We start from the raw sequence: 12298 nt of genomic DNA on the forward strand, positions 1-12298 counted from the left end.
TGCAGGTGGACATTCTGACAGCTTATGATACCTTGTTGGGAAATGGGTTAATAGGATTAAGCTGGTCCATATTTCATTTAATTGTAATTGGAAGAAAAAAAACATTTTTACTAAAAACGTTTTCGGTAATTTAAAAACATTTTTAAACAAATCTGTACAAAATTCATACATTACGACTAATAGTAAGCCTACTATTGTTCAAAATAGAATACCAATTCTAATTGTAACGTTTGTACTGTGAAATAAAGTGATGCCACGAAGAGGATGGCTCAAGCCATGTATTGTCCTTTGAGAAGTTGGGGTTGGGAAGCAATACATCCAATTTTCTTTCACTTTATCCTTTTCTTGTGAAAGAGAATACCCAATGGTTCGTAAGCAAAACATCCAAATCTTTTTCACTTTTTTTTTCTTGTTAAAGAGAATACAAAATGGGTTCGAAAGCAATGTACCCCCATTCCTTTCACTTTGTCTTTTTCTTGTTGTAAGAGTATAAAAATACCTTACTTTAGAATCACCTCCTCTTGAGGTAATGCTCGTTAAATGTATTTGTTTGCTTCTCTAGTTATATTGGTAGAAAACTCTTATCAACCCTTCCCCATTGAAATTATCTGCTCATATATTTGCATTGCTGAGGTAGCATAATCTGTCCTTCTTGTGCATGATACCATTCAACATTCATATTTTCTAGCAAATTCGTGAAACACCAACACCAGTACCAGGCACATGAGTTGTTGTTGAATAAGGCATAGATTTCAGAATTTCACTTTTACTTTGCCAAACTGTTGCATTGGGTTGATTTACAATACAGGTAATCATGTACATCTTGGAAACTCTATTTCTTTTCAATATTTGTTCTCTTAGGTGTTTAGTTTTACCCATGTGTGTTAAGAAACGAAAGTGTTGATTTTACATTATATTTTCTAGAAAATTCGTGAAGCACCAGGTCCAGTACCAAACATATTGTTGTTGAACAAGGCATAGATTTCAGAATTTCATTTTTTCTCTACCGGATAGTAGGGTTGATTTACGATACAGGTACGTATGTGCTTCTTAGAAACTCCATTTCTTTTCAATATTTGTTGTTTTAGGTGTTTGTACTATATGTTATTGTGTTTTGATGTTCATCCATGTCAACTGAAATTGAGCTAATCCCCCCTTATAATGAATTTTTATTTTTCTCATTGCAATACAAAAAGTTCAAAATCGCGTTACTATATGGTGGTGAATTGTAAACTGTTCGAAATTTGCATATTGTAAATTAATAATGAGTAAATAAATATACACATGCATTGAAACCATCAACTAAAAATATGACTTTACCCCTTGAAATTCAATTTCCTTTAACTAAAACTCATCATAGTATATTTTCCTTGCAAAAACTCAATGACTTTATGTATATATTTTTTTTGCTTCTCCTGTTTATATTGTTAGAAAGCTCCTATTAACTCTTCCCCATAGAAGTTATCTGCTCATATATTTGCATTGCTGTGCATGGTCTGCCCTCCTTGTGTATGCTAACATTCAACATTCAAATTTTCTAGCAAATTCGTGAAGCACCACTACCAGTACCAAACATATGATTTGTTGTTGAACAAGGCATAAATTTCAGAATTTCAATTTTACTCTGCTGGATAATTGCATTGCATTGGTTTACGATACAGGTACGTATGTACTTCTCAAAAACTCTATTTCTTTCCAATATTTGTTGTTTCATGCGTTTGTTTTTACCCTACTTGACCAAGAAACAAAAGTGTTAGTTTTATATTCTAGTGCCCGTCGAATATTGTATTTCAGCTAAGCTCCAACACTATGACTAGGCTCCAGCTCAACAATTTTATTGATTAGGTTTTGACTTCACACAATTTTCTATTTTTAGATGCCCAAAATACCCCTAGTAACTTATGTCAGATTAAAAACAAAATTTAAAATCATGATTTCATTGCATATTAATAACAAAAGGATATGACGCTAGGGTTTTCATTTGTTTTATTTTTTTCCTTTTTAAATTCCTTAGTTGCTTTTCAAATTTGCGTAAATTAGGATTTTTTTTTTTTTTTTTTGGTTTAGTTTTTCCGTTTTCAAAATATGTGAGCATTAGTTACCAACAAAATATAAGAACGTTGTTGTTTTTTTTTTAAATTATTTAATTATATTCTATATAAATATAGGTAAATTATTTTACCACACATATATAATAACAATAAAATGTGGTTAATGTATGTAATAATACATGCAAAATAATTTACCTACAACAAAATGGATGTGAATTGGTTCAAGACTTATTTTACCTATATTTCACATATAGGTATGGGGAAATTATATTACCTACTTAAAGATAAAGAATGTGATTTGGTTCAAGATTTAATTTACAATTATTTCAAATATATAGATATAAGTAAGGGGAATTTTGATCTAGGTGCAACATCCCTAGCATTTAGACTTTTTATTAAACTATTTTCTACAATTTTGGTGCCACGTTTTCTAAAATGTCCTTTTTTCAAAATTCAAAATTACATGAAGTGTCATTGATCCACCAATTTATTCAAAAAGTTGCTCCGAAATCTAGCCTTTTTCAAACCAAATTTATTATTTTTATTAATCCAAAACAAAGAGACATATTATTAAGTTATCAACCAATGATATGTACCAAAAATTAAAATTAAACAAACCAAAACTAAAATCAAACGTACCATAAACTAGAATTAAACGTACCAACACTAAAACTAAACTTATCAATCAACGATATATACAAAACTTAACGTACCAAAAATTAAAACTAAACATACCAATCGATAATTTGAACAAAATCAAGTATGAAAACCTGTAATAAACGTATCAATAATGTATACAAAATAATTCTCTCAATAAAATGTAGACATAATAATTTAAAAAATATAAACATCCATCATTTTCATTATCTTGAACGTAAAATTATATTTTAATTTTAGGAGAAAAAAATATTTTTTTACGAAGAAATGATAACAAAGAGATAATTTGATAAGCATCAGGTGGGACTTTGTAGCAAGGCTTCATATCGTTACGGGTTTGAGCTAAGTGATGCTTAAGCCTTAAGGTATGAGTCATAGAGGAAAACTAACAAACATCAACACAAAACTCAAACAAAAGATAAAGATAGGAAAAAAAAAATTGATAAGTTTTCCGGCTGGGCTCAAAATTGTCATAAATGGTGGGTGATGGAGCAGAACGGAGTTAGAAATTTTTTCTAGCGGGGACAACCCGAAAGAAAACTAAAAAAATCTTATTATACTATGGTTTATACCCAATATGATAATAGGGATAGATTTCAATGATGATGTATCACAATTTCAATGTTACAAAAATTTCAATATAGTAGCGGAAAGTGGCAAAGTGATGAGAAAATATCAATACATATGATAGGCAGGAGAGGGGTTTTTCGGTTTGAATAACAGAACAAAACACTTTTGCTCATATAATATTTGATATGAAGTTTAAGTAGTATGAACGTATGATATTAGATACATATATTTTCTTTAAAAATAACGCATGTATATTATCTAATTGTAGTTTACGACTAAACAAACGAATTACCTAAGTGGGGGCATCTGCCCCCAATGAGCCTTCATTAGCTCCGTCCATGTGGTGGAGGAAGGAGGCTTGAAATTTGAAACAAACCATGAGGGCTGCTAAAAAATAAAAAAATAATAAAAAACTAGAGGAGGTGTGGGGTCTATGGTAATGGGATGAGAATGAATGAAAAAACAATAAAACAAAAAAATAAAGATATAAAAGAACTGAAAAAACCCTGATATATCACGTTGCTTACCATATCATGTAAGCCTCACAATAGGCTTGCAATAATGTGGTTCAAATTCGTTTTTAACGATAATCGAACCTAAGATCTCTAACTTACAAATGAATAGAAATACCACTAGATTGTAGTATTAAGTGATAATACAATCTAGATTTAAACAGGACAAAAATATATGATTATTAATGTTCTGTTGGGTTGCCTCTTTGGTTTAGGCATTAGAGCACTGAGCGCGAGACTTACAAAAGCTATCAACAAAGAGGAGCATTCCAGCCGCAGTCTTTGATTTCAGAAGGAAATGGCTACGGACATTATAATTGCAATTGGCTCAAAAATTGGAGAGTGCTTGGTCACACCAATAGGAACAGAGTTTGGCTATTTGTTTAATTACCATTCCAACCTTGAAAGTCTTAGGGGTGAGATAAAAAAGCTTTTTGACAAGAAAGATGGAGTGCAGAAATTGGTAGATGCTGCCAAAAGGAACGGTAAAATCATCAAACCTGATGTTCAGAGTTGGCTAAAGAATGTGAACGACGACATGGTCAAAAAAGTGTTGCAGTTTGAGGATGAAATTAACAAGAAAAGGCGATGTGTGTATCGATGGAGCTTGAGTCGGAAAGCCTATAAGATTACACAGCATGTTCTTCAGCTCCAAAACAAAGGAACGTTTGAAAATGTGGCCCATCCTGCACCTCCACGAAAGATATGGTCAACATTCAAAGAAGGTTTTAAAGATTTTAAGTCCAGAATGGCAAAGATCAATGAGGTGATAGAGGGTTTGAAGAGGGAAGAAGTAAGACTGATCGGGATCTGTGGAATGGGAGGTGTGGGTAAAACCACAATGGTGAAAGAAATCATCACAAGATTGGCAGAACTGAACCTGTTTGACGAAATCGTAATGGCAACTATGTCTCAAAGTCCAAGTGTTAAGACGATCCAGTCGGAAATTGCAGGCCAAATAGGTTTGAAACTTGATGAGGATCCCGAGTCTGTAAGAGCACTAAAGCTATATGGGAGACTCACGGAAATAAAAAGGATCCTGATTGTATTAGATGATGTATGGACAGAGCTTGATTTTAAGGCTATAGGACTTCCTTACGAACATACTAATAAAGGGTGCAAAATTTTGTTGACATCACGGAATTTGGAAGTCTGCAACGAGATGAGAAGTCAACAAATTATTGAAGTCCGGACTTTAACAACAGAAGAATCACAGGAGCTCTTTAGAGAAATGGTAGGTGAATCCTTCGATGATCCTGATTTACATTCCACTCCAAAAGATGTTGTGAAGGAATGTGGAGGTTTACCTATTGCTATTGTTACTGTTGGAAAAGCCCTAGAAAACAAAAAGAAGCATGCATGGGAAGATGCCCTTAATCAGCTGCGAAATTCTAACCCAGTGAACATCCCTGGAGTGGACAGCAAAGTTTATTCTAGCATAAAATTGAGTTTTGATGGCTTGGAGAGTGATGAAGCAAGGTCATGCCTTTTACTTTGTTGTTTATTTCCAGAAGATTATAATATTCGAATTGAGTATTTGGTTCGATATGGGTGGGGTCGAGGATATTTTAGCAGCATCGTTACTTTGGAAGATGCAAGAAATAGAGTGCATTCTTTGGTTGACCAACTAAAAAGAAGGTTTTTGTTACTAGATGGTGGCAGGAGTGAGACTACAAAAGTGCATGACATAGTTCGCGATGTTGCCATATCGATTGCTTCAAGAGATCCACATCGATTTCTGGTAAGAAGTCATGCTGAAAATAAAGAGTGGCCAAATTTAGCTACATATGACACAATCTCACTAGTTGGCGATCTGGAGATTCCAGTTGGTTGCCCAAAACTTGAGCTTCTACAGACAATGAATGGACGTTTTTCAAAAGGTAGCATGGACATCATTTGTGATGCGATGAAAGAACTGAAGGTTTTAGCTTTGGTGGGAATGGCAATGGAAGACCTAGGCTCATCAAGATCACCAGGAGTACTGAAGAACCTGCGGACCTTGATCCTAGATGGGTCTGACTTTGATGGCATGTCTACTGATGTTATTGGGCCTTTGGAGAATTTAGAAATCCTCAGCTTTCGGGATTGTTATTACATGCGTGAGTTGCCGAGCGAAATTGGACGACTTAAACAGTTGAGGTTGTTAGATACGACAAACTGCAAGAATCTTAAGGTGATTCCACATGGTATCTTCTCCAGCTTATGTAGACTTGAAGAGTTGTATATGATGGGTAGCTTTGATAAATGGGACCTTGGAACAGGAAGAGAAGATAAGAGGATGGCAAGCATTTCTGAGGTGATGTCTCTGTCTCATCATTTGAAGGTTCTATCCATAAATGTCATCCACTTGTTGCCAAAAGACATAGTCTTGAAAAACCCAACAATAAAATTCCGTATATGCTTGGGAACTGGGGCGAAGGGATTTTGTCAGATGATCGATAGATATGCTGAAAGTGATGCAAGGAAGTTGATGATGATGACAACTTATGCGTTCGAAAATTGTTTGGTGATTGTTGAAAGTGATGCAAGGGAGTTGATGGAGAGTCAAGCAGTTGGACTTATGTTGAAAAAATCTAAAAAATTAGCTTTGCGCAATGTTAAGAATTTCTCTGCCCTCACTGATTTAGACGAAGAGGGATTTCAAGATCTGAAAGTTTTGTATCTTGATGATTGTCCAAATATCGAGTATCTTGTAAATGGAACAAGTGCACTCTTTCCTCGCATACAATCAGCTAGTCAGCTTCCGAATAGCTTTTTGACCAACCTAAGATTCCTTCGATTGTCAGATTGTGGTGTCTTAAAGTATGCCTTTTCACTATCAGTAGTGAGAAACTTGGTACAACTCGAGGAATTAGATATTCGTGGATGTGATCAAATGGAAGAAATTGTGTCGAAGCAGGGGAGGGAACACGATGAGGAAGCCGATATGATATCTTTCCATAAATTAACCAATTTGAATCTCGGGTATCTACAGAGTTTGGCTGGTTTCTTCCAAGCTAACAAGCTATACTCCAACCAAGAGGTATGTCCCACTCTCCAATCTCTATGATATGAGGAGGTAGCCGATATGTGGAAATTTGAAATTGTTTAACCGATAATGATTTTTCTTTTTCAGGAAACAACGCCAAGGGTTGAGCATCAATCTGCAGGAATATTTGAAAAAGCAATATTTCCATCAAAGTGCATTTCATGGTTTCCAAGTTTAGAAGAGGTAGTATTGAAATATATGGAGTTTGAAGGCGTGCTATTTGATCTGAAAATCCATATGGTTATGGATGGGCAGACAGCTCCAACATGTCCCCAGTTACGTAAGTTGAAGATATACGATTGTTCGTTTACATACTTGTGGAAAAACATTCCGTCTGGATTCCAGGGCTTCCAAAATTTGAGATATTTGAAATTGACATATTGTTCTGGAATAAATTATGTGTTCTCGCATTTAATTGCCCGAGAACTTTTGAATCTTGAAGAGGTAAAGATAGCTCGATGTACAGACATGGAAACTATAGTCAGAATCACAGAGGAAAATGAAGAAGAGGCGACAAAAGACATGATTTTGTATCCGAGGAAACTGAACACATTTGAACTAAAATACCTGCCTCGTCTCACAAGTCTTTGTCCAGCGGGATCTACATTTCTACGGTCATCCACAAAAAATATGCACGTGGAAACATGTGACAAATTGAAGACATTGGGTGCTGTAATTCCACAAAGAAAGAAGTTAGCGAATAAGTCTGAGAAGGATTCAACAAGTCATGATTTCAGCACTTCTCCAACACGTTCATCAAATTGGTGCCCAGCTGGATGTGGATGCACACCATATTCAAGACCTAACGCCCACCGCTCTATTGAAATATTGCCACGTCCAATTAATTCGGAGGTAAGCTTTTAAATTAGGTTCAATTAACCCCTATAAGTACAACTTTTATATCATCTTGTTGATCGTGTTTAATTTTCTAGGTTGCACCAACTAATCTTGAGGACTCAAATGATGATGATAATCTCGAAAATCTCACTGTAAGTGACTGTAAATCAATGGAAGTGATTTTCCAACTAAAGGGACCGAAGCTTGAAGAAAGTAGTCACTCCGTTGAAGCATTCAATAAATTGAGGTCCTTCGAGTTACAGAAGCTGCCAAGTTTAACGCGTGTTTGGGAGACAGGTAGTTCACAACCGATGTTCGCAGGAAGCAGTTTTGGAAACTTGAAATCGCTGGATGTCCAATGTTGCGACCGGTTGAAATACTTGTTTTCTTCGTCCATAGTCAAACTTCTTGTGAGTGTAGAGGACATAAAAGTTGATAGGTGCGAGCAGATGGAAGAAATCGTTGCCGCAGAAGAAGAAGAAACAGGGGAAATAATTACATTACCTAAAGTGAAGTCCATCTGGCTTAAAAGTCTGCCAAAACTCAAGTATTTTTGTTGCGAAGCTTACACTTTGAAGTTGCCGTCTTTGGAGTTATTGGAGGTTATTAATGTGCAAGACTTAAGGCCATTTGATTCTAAGCTTGTTGACACGCATAATCCCCGATTGCAAGTAAAACCCGCATTTCGACAGGAATGGACAAGGTATGCTTTAGATTAATGTTTCTAATTTGCAATCACTTTTGTGTCCACCTGGAAGACCGCATCATCAATATACAACCACTGATATGCTTTACTTTAAAGTTTCTAATTTTCAATCACTTATGTGTGCGTATTTAAAGATGATTTTTTTTTTTTTTTAACATCTCACTTTTAAATCTTGATGTATACGTGGAATTTCTAAAGTTTTTACAGAAGACTATATAATAGCATACATATATTAATGTATATGTGTGTGTGTGTGTATGCTTTAGATTAATGTTTCTAATTTGTAATCACTTTTGTGTCCACCTGGAAGACCGCATCATCAATATACAACCACTGATATGCTTTACTTTAAAGTTTCTAATTTTCAATTACTTATGTGTTCGTATTTAAAGATGATTTTTTTTTTAACATCTCTCTTTTAAATCTTGATGTATACGTGGAATTTCTAAAGTTTTTACAGAAGACTATATAATAGCATACATATATTAATGTATATGCGTGTGTGTGTATATATATATATGTATATATTTTAGAAAAGTCAATTATATCTCAAGAAAACATCGTCTTTTATTTCTAATACAGTAAGTATGAAGATGACGAAATCGACAATGAGGATGACGATGACGAAATCGAAGGCAAGGATGAAAATGACGAAACCAACAGGAATGACGAACACAATTGATTGATCAAGCACAAAGGTTAGCATGTTTCCATCTCCAACTTATCTATATAGCACTCAAAAAATATTCTACGATGTTTTATATAATATATACATACATGTATAGCACTTGAAAAATTGAACAGTTTGGATCTAAAACCACAATCTGCTACCTGATTCATTTTTCCGAGGTAGCTAATAGCAGTTAAGGTGTGAGGAAGAAGCATTTCAGATTACCAACTGCCTCAAGAGAAACCTTTATCAGAAACACATATACAATAAACATAACCGTAGTGCTAAGTGGCTTAAAAATTAATTGAGTCCTTAACCCGCTATTTTTGGAAACACATATACAATAAGCATAAGCGTTTCAACTTATTCCAATTTCAGTGATTTCTAATATTCTCCAATGCATGCAGGAAAAGAGTTTAAAGAACGTTGTGGCTACAGCAATTCGTTTACTATATCATATGTACAAACCAATAAAAGGACATTTGTTGCACCAGAATTTCATTCCAAAAATACTATTTATGTTGCTTATTTTATGTACCATAAATTTCGATTGCGATTATTACTGTTTGTTTCTAAATTCGCATCATTTGTGTTTTGCTTATTTGTGCTCGAGTTCTTGTATTGCCATTTATAATGATAATTTGGAAATGTTGTCTCTAGCTACCAATATTTGCATTTCAATTCATAATGCTAAAAATTCCGTGATACCATACATGTGTAAGTTGAATGACATGTCTGTAGAATGGAAAGCTGAATATACTGTAATGTTGATCACTTACATTACATATAAGTTGAACAATATTATGATACACTAGCTAGCCGTAACTAATGAAAGCTGAATAATATGAACATACACTACAAGGTCCGCTATTAATTCATAAAATCTGGTTTTCTCCTAAACGTAACGGAAATCATATTTATCTAGGCATGCTTAATATTTGATAAAGAAAAAACATTTCTTAAATAAATGTCCACTCACACCTCAGGCTAGCTCTCCCTTGAGTAGCCTTGTCTACCAAATAGGTAAGTTCAAGCAACTTCAAGAGAGAATTTCCTCCACATTAAGTCTTAAACATCTACTGGACAGCGGGCAATTCAAAACCAAAGCAAGCTGTTGAATACAACTACAATAAACAAGGAATCAGGCTAAGCTATTGCCTTCATCATAACATGATTTTGGCCCCCATTTTCTAATTTCGTGCCACATTTTCACATTCTTTCCATGAATTTTATAATTCCTACGCAAAAGAGTTCAATCCCACATCATGCTATAGACATGCTTCAACTATCAACCGGGAACGTAATCGTTAGGGATTTCAACAACTTCACAGATACAACAATTACCACAAGTCTCATCTCCGACATTCACACACAAATCGAATAAAATTCGAAATCAAGAATCAATCCCAAAACTGAAAGTTGAAAATTTGGAAGAAGAACTTACATTGGAGAACAGCCCACGAGAAGAGGATCATTTCTACCTCTTGGGTCGAGGTCAAATTCAGGTGATATTGGCCGGAAGTTGGCCGGAAAACCCTGGGTCACCGTTTCTTAAATTTGAAGTTGAGGAAAATCGCCTACGAACTTATAGAAACTAACTTGGGGATTGGATAAAGGACGGCAAGAGCATTCTGGATGTGTAGTTTGAGAGCCTTTGGTGACCCGTGGACGACAGAGCTGTTGCGTCGGCACTCGGCAGTCGTCGGCTTGCTGTTTAATGGGGCTCCTGTTGCAGCGCAAAAGAGAAGGAGGGAGGATACCGGAGGAGGAAAGAAAATGGGTTTCTCCCACTATTTACATCTTAATTCTTTTCCCCTTTTTTAGAATAAACGATATTATCTATCATCAAAAGTACGTTTGGTATGTGAGATGAGACAGAACATGTTTTGATAATAATAATAATGGCTAGATGTAATATAATTCAAATTCGCATGTAATGATAATCGAATATAAGATTTTCCGCGTACAAGTTACGAATAAAGAAGAATATCATTAATTTTTTTTCACTTTTAATACACATCTAAATAAAAAGAAACAAAATGAAAAGGAAAAGAAATAAAATAATTTGAAATAGAAATGAAAAATAAAGGTAAACTGACAGCATAAGGTAATCAATCATGGTAATACAAAATTATTATACTATCCTTAAACTTTGTAGTGCCATGGAATCTTTATTTTAGTTCTAAAATTCGTTCTGCTTATGCTCACGCGATCATATTGATGAGCACTACAAGAAAATATTAAGATGCTAGGTCATATGAACGTTTTCCCTGAGAATGTTTTTGATGGATTTTGCAATATGGCAACCATGATTTGCAGAGCCCACCATTGCAGAGCTCGGTATCGGCTTGACTTGTGGAGCCACCATCGCAAAGAAAAAGAACCTAGAAAGCTCAATCCTTGTCTTTTTCTTTTATAAATATTGTTTTAGTGAATCGATTGTTCCGATTCCAACATCCAAAATACCACAATGTGAATTTTTTTCATACTACAATTGGATTGTATCTTAGAATTATCAAGTTTTGGAGCATTGATTACGCCATCATGCTGCTTTGTGTTGGATTTCGTTAGAGATCGTAATTAATCAATCACCCCTTCTGTGTCGCCCTTCAAAAGCTCAAATTGAAACCTAAACTCCCTAGAAAATAAGAGCCCAATTTGACAACCAAAATCTTCATCGTTCGAGCATCAATGTTCTCTTAAATTCGCTATGAGCAAAACGCCATGAAATCTCCTTCATGGACATCTCATAAAATTAGAACGATACAGAGAAGATTAGTGTGATTTCTACGCTAGGATTACACGTATGAATCGCAAAATAGTTCCTCCTCCACTCTTTGATTCTCTCTTTCATTGGCTAACAATATTTTCCTCTACCTTTTCATCCTAAGTAAGAAATGAGCATTTGTCAGCGTCTTTCTGAAAATTTCACATTTGACCTTAATTTATCTATTTAGCACTATTTGACCAAATGACAAATTTTGATTGTCTAAATATTTATATCAAACTACAAATACTATTGATATTATATATTTATAATGTGACTGGAATTGTAGTATCCAACATCTCTATCTTGAAATAAATTTTGTTGTCTATGAAGTGGCCAACTCGACCCTCTCTTATACTCTTTAGTCCGGTCCATTTTGAGTTTGTGTAAATATATCATTGTTTAACAATTGACATTTAGTATTGCGATTTAATAGTATTCATTCTTAGGTACGAATCTTTAGGAGTAACGAGTTTATGTAAATATATAATTGTATTAAA

The 12298-nt window shown here is 34.6% G+C and overlaps 2 protein-coding genes, 2 long non-coding RNA genes and 1 other non-coding gene across 5 annotated transcripts; 4 read left to right on the forward strand and 1 right to left on the reverse strand.

Annotated features, from left to right (window-relative positions):
- Positions 1-262: 262 nt before the first annotated feature.
- Positions 263-4284, forward strand: LOC125468592. The gene is made up of 4 exons (XR_007250994.1): positions 263-808; positions 925-1035; positions 1542-1661; positions 4006-4284. It is a non-coding gene; the product is annotated as an uncharacterized LOC125468592 (long non-coding RNA).
- A 44-nt stretch (positions 4285-4328) lies between these two features.
- On the forward strand, positions 4329-7682 carry LOC125468519 (probable disease resistance protein At4g27220). The gene is made up of 2 exons (XM_048564346.1): positions 4329-6812; positions 6906-7682. The coding sequence occupies exons 1-2, from the start codon at positions 4329-4331 to the stop codon at positions 7680-7682; spliced, it is 3261 nt and encodes a 1086-aa protein (XP_048420303.1).
- On the forward strand, positions 7677-9694 carry LOC125468565. The gene is made up of 3 exons (XM_048564540.1): positions 7677-8358; positions 8944-9059; positions 9439-9694. Exons 1-2 carry the CDS (start codon positions 7826-7828, stop codon positions 9041-9043), a joined length of 633 nt encoding a protein of 210 aa, XP_048420497.1. The 5' UTR covers positions 7677-7825; the 3' UTR covers positions 9044-9059; positions 9439-9694.
- Positions 9695-9884: 190 nt separating this feature from the next.
- Positions 9885-11086, reverse strand: LOC125468590. Its single transcript, XR_007250992.1, has 2 exons — positions 10476-11086; positions 9885-10110 (listed from the first exon to the last, which is right to left on the reverse strand). It is a non-coding gene; the product is annotated as an uncharacterized LOC125468590 (long non-coding RNA).
- Positions 11087-11760: 674 nt separating this feature from the next.
- LOC125468656 lies at positions 11761-11864 on the forward strand. Its single transcript, XR_007251040.1, has one exon. It is a non-coding gene; the product is annotated as a U6 spliceosomal RNA (small nuclear RNA).
- Positions 11865-12298: the final 434 nt, after the last annotated feature.

Source organism: the organism of the source record quoted next, unplaced genomic scaffold (assembly GCF_019419815.1).
Source record: "Pyrus x bretschneideri cultivar Hongxiangsu unplaced genomic scaffold, Pyrus_bretschneideri_v1 Contig39, whole genome shotgun sequence".
NCBI classification, from domain to species: domain Eukaryota; kingdom Viridiplantae; phylum Streptophyta; class Magnoliopsida; order Rosales; family Rosaceae; genus Pyrus; species Pyrus x bretschneideri.

What these genes read in the sequence shown, in the direction of transcription:
- LOC125468519 (XM_048564346.1), top strand. Translation starts at nt 4,329, where the DNA reads ATGGTCAAAAAAGTGTTGCAGTTTGAGGATGAAATTAACAAGAAAAGG. An exon ending in AGCTATACTCCAACCAAGAG is followed by an intron (nt 6,813 to 6,905) that starts GTATGTCCCACT and finishes TTTCTTTTTCAG; the next exon opens with GAAACAACGCCAAGGGTTGA.
- LOC125468565 (XM_048564540.1), top strand. Translation starts at nt 7,826, where the DNA reads ATGGAAGTGATTTTCCAACTAAAGGGACCGAAGCTTGAAGAAAGTAGT. An exon ending in TTTCGACAGGAATGGACAAG is followed by an intron (nt 8,359 to 8,943) that starts GTATGCTTTAGA and finishes TTTCTAATACAG; the next exon opens with TAAGTATGAAGATGACGAAA.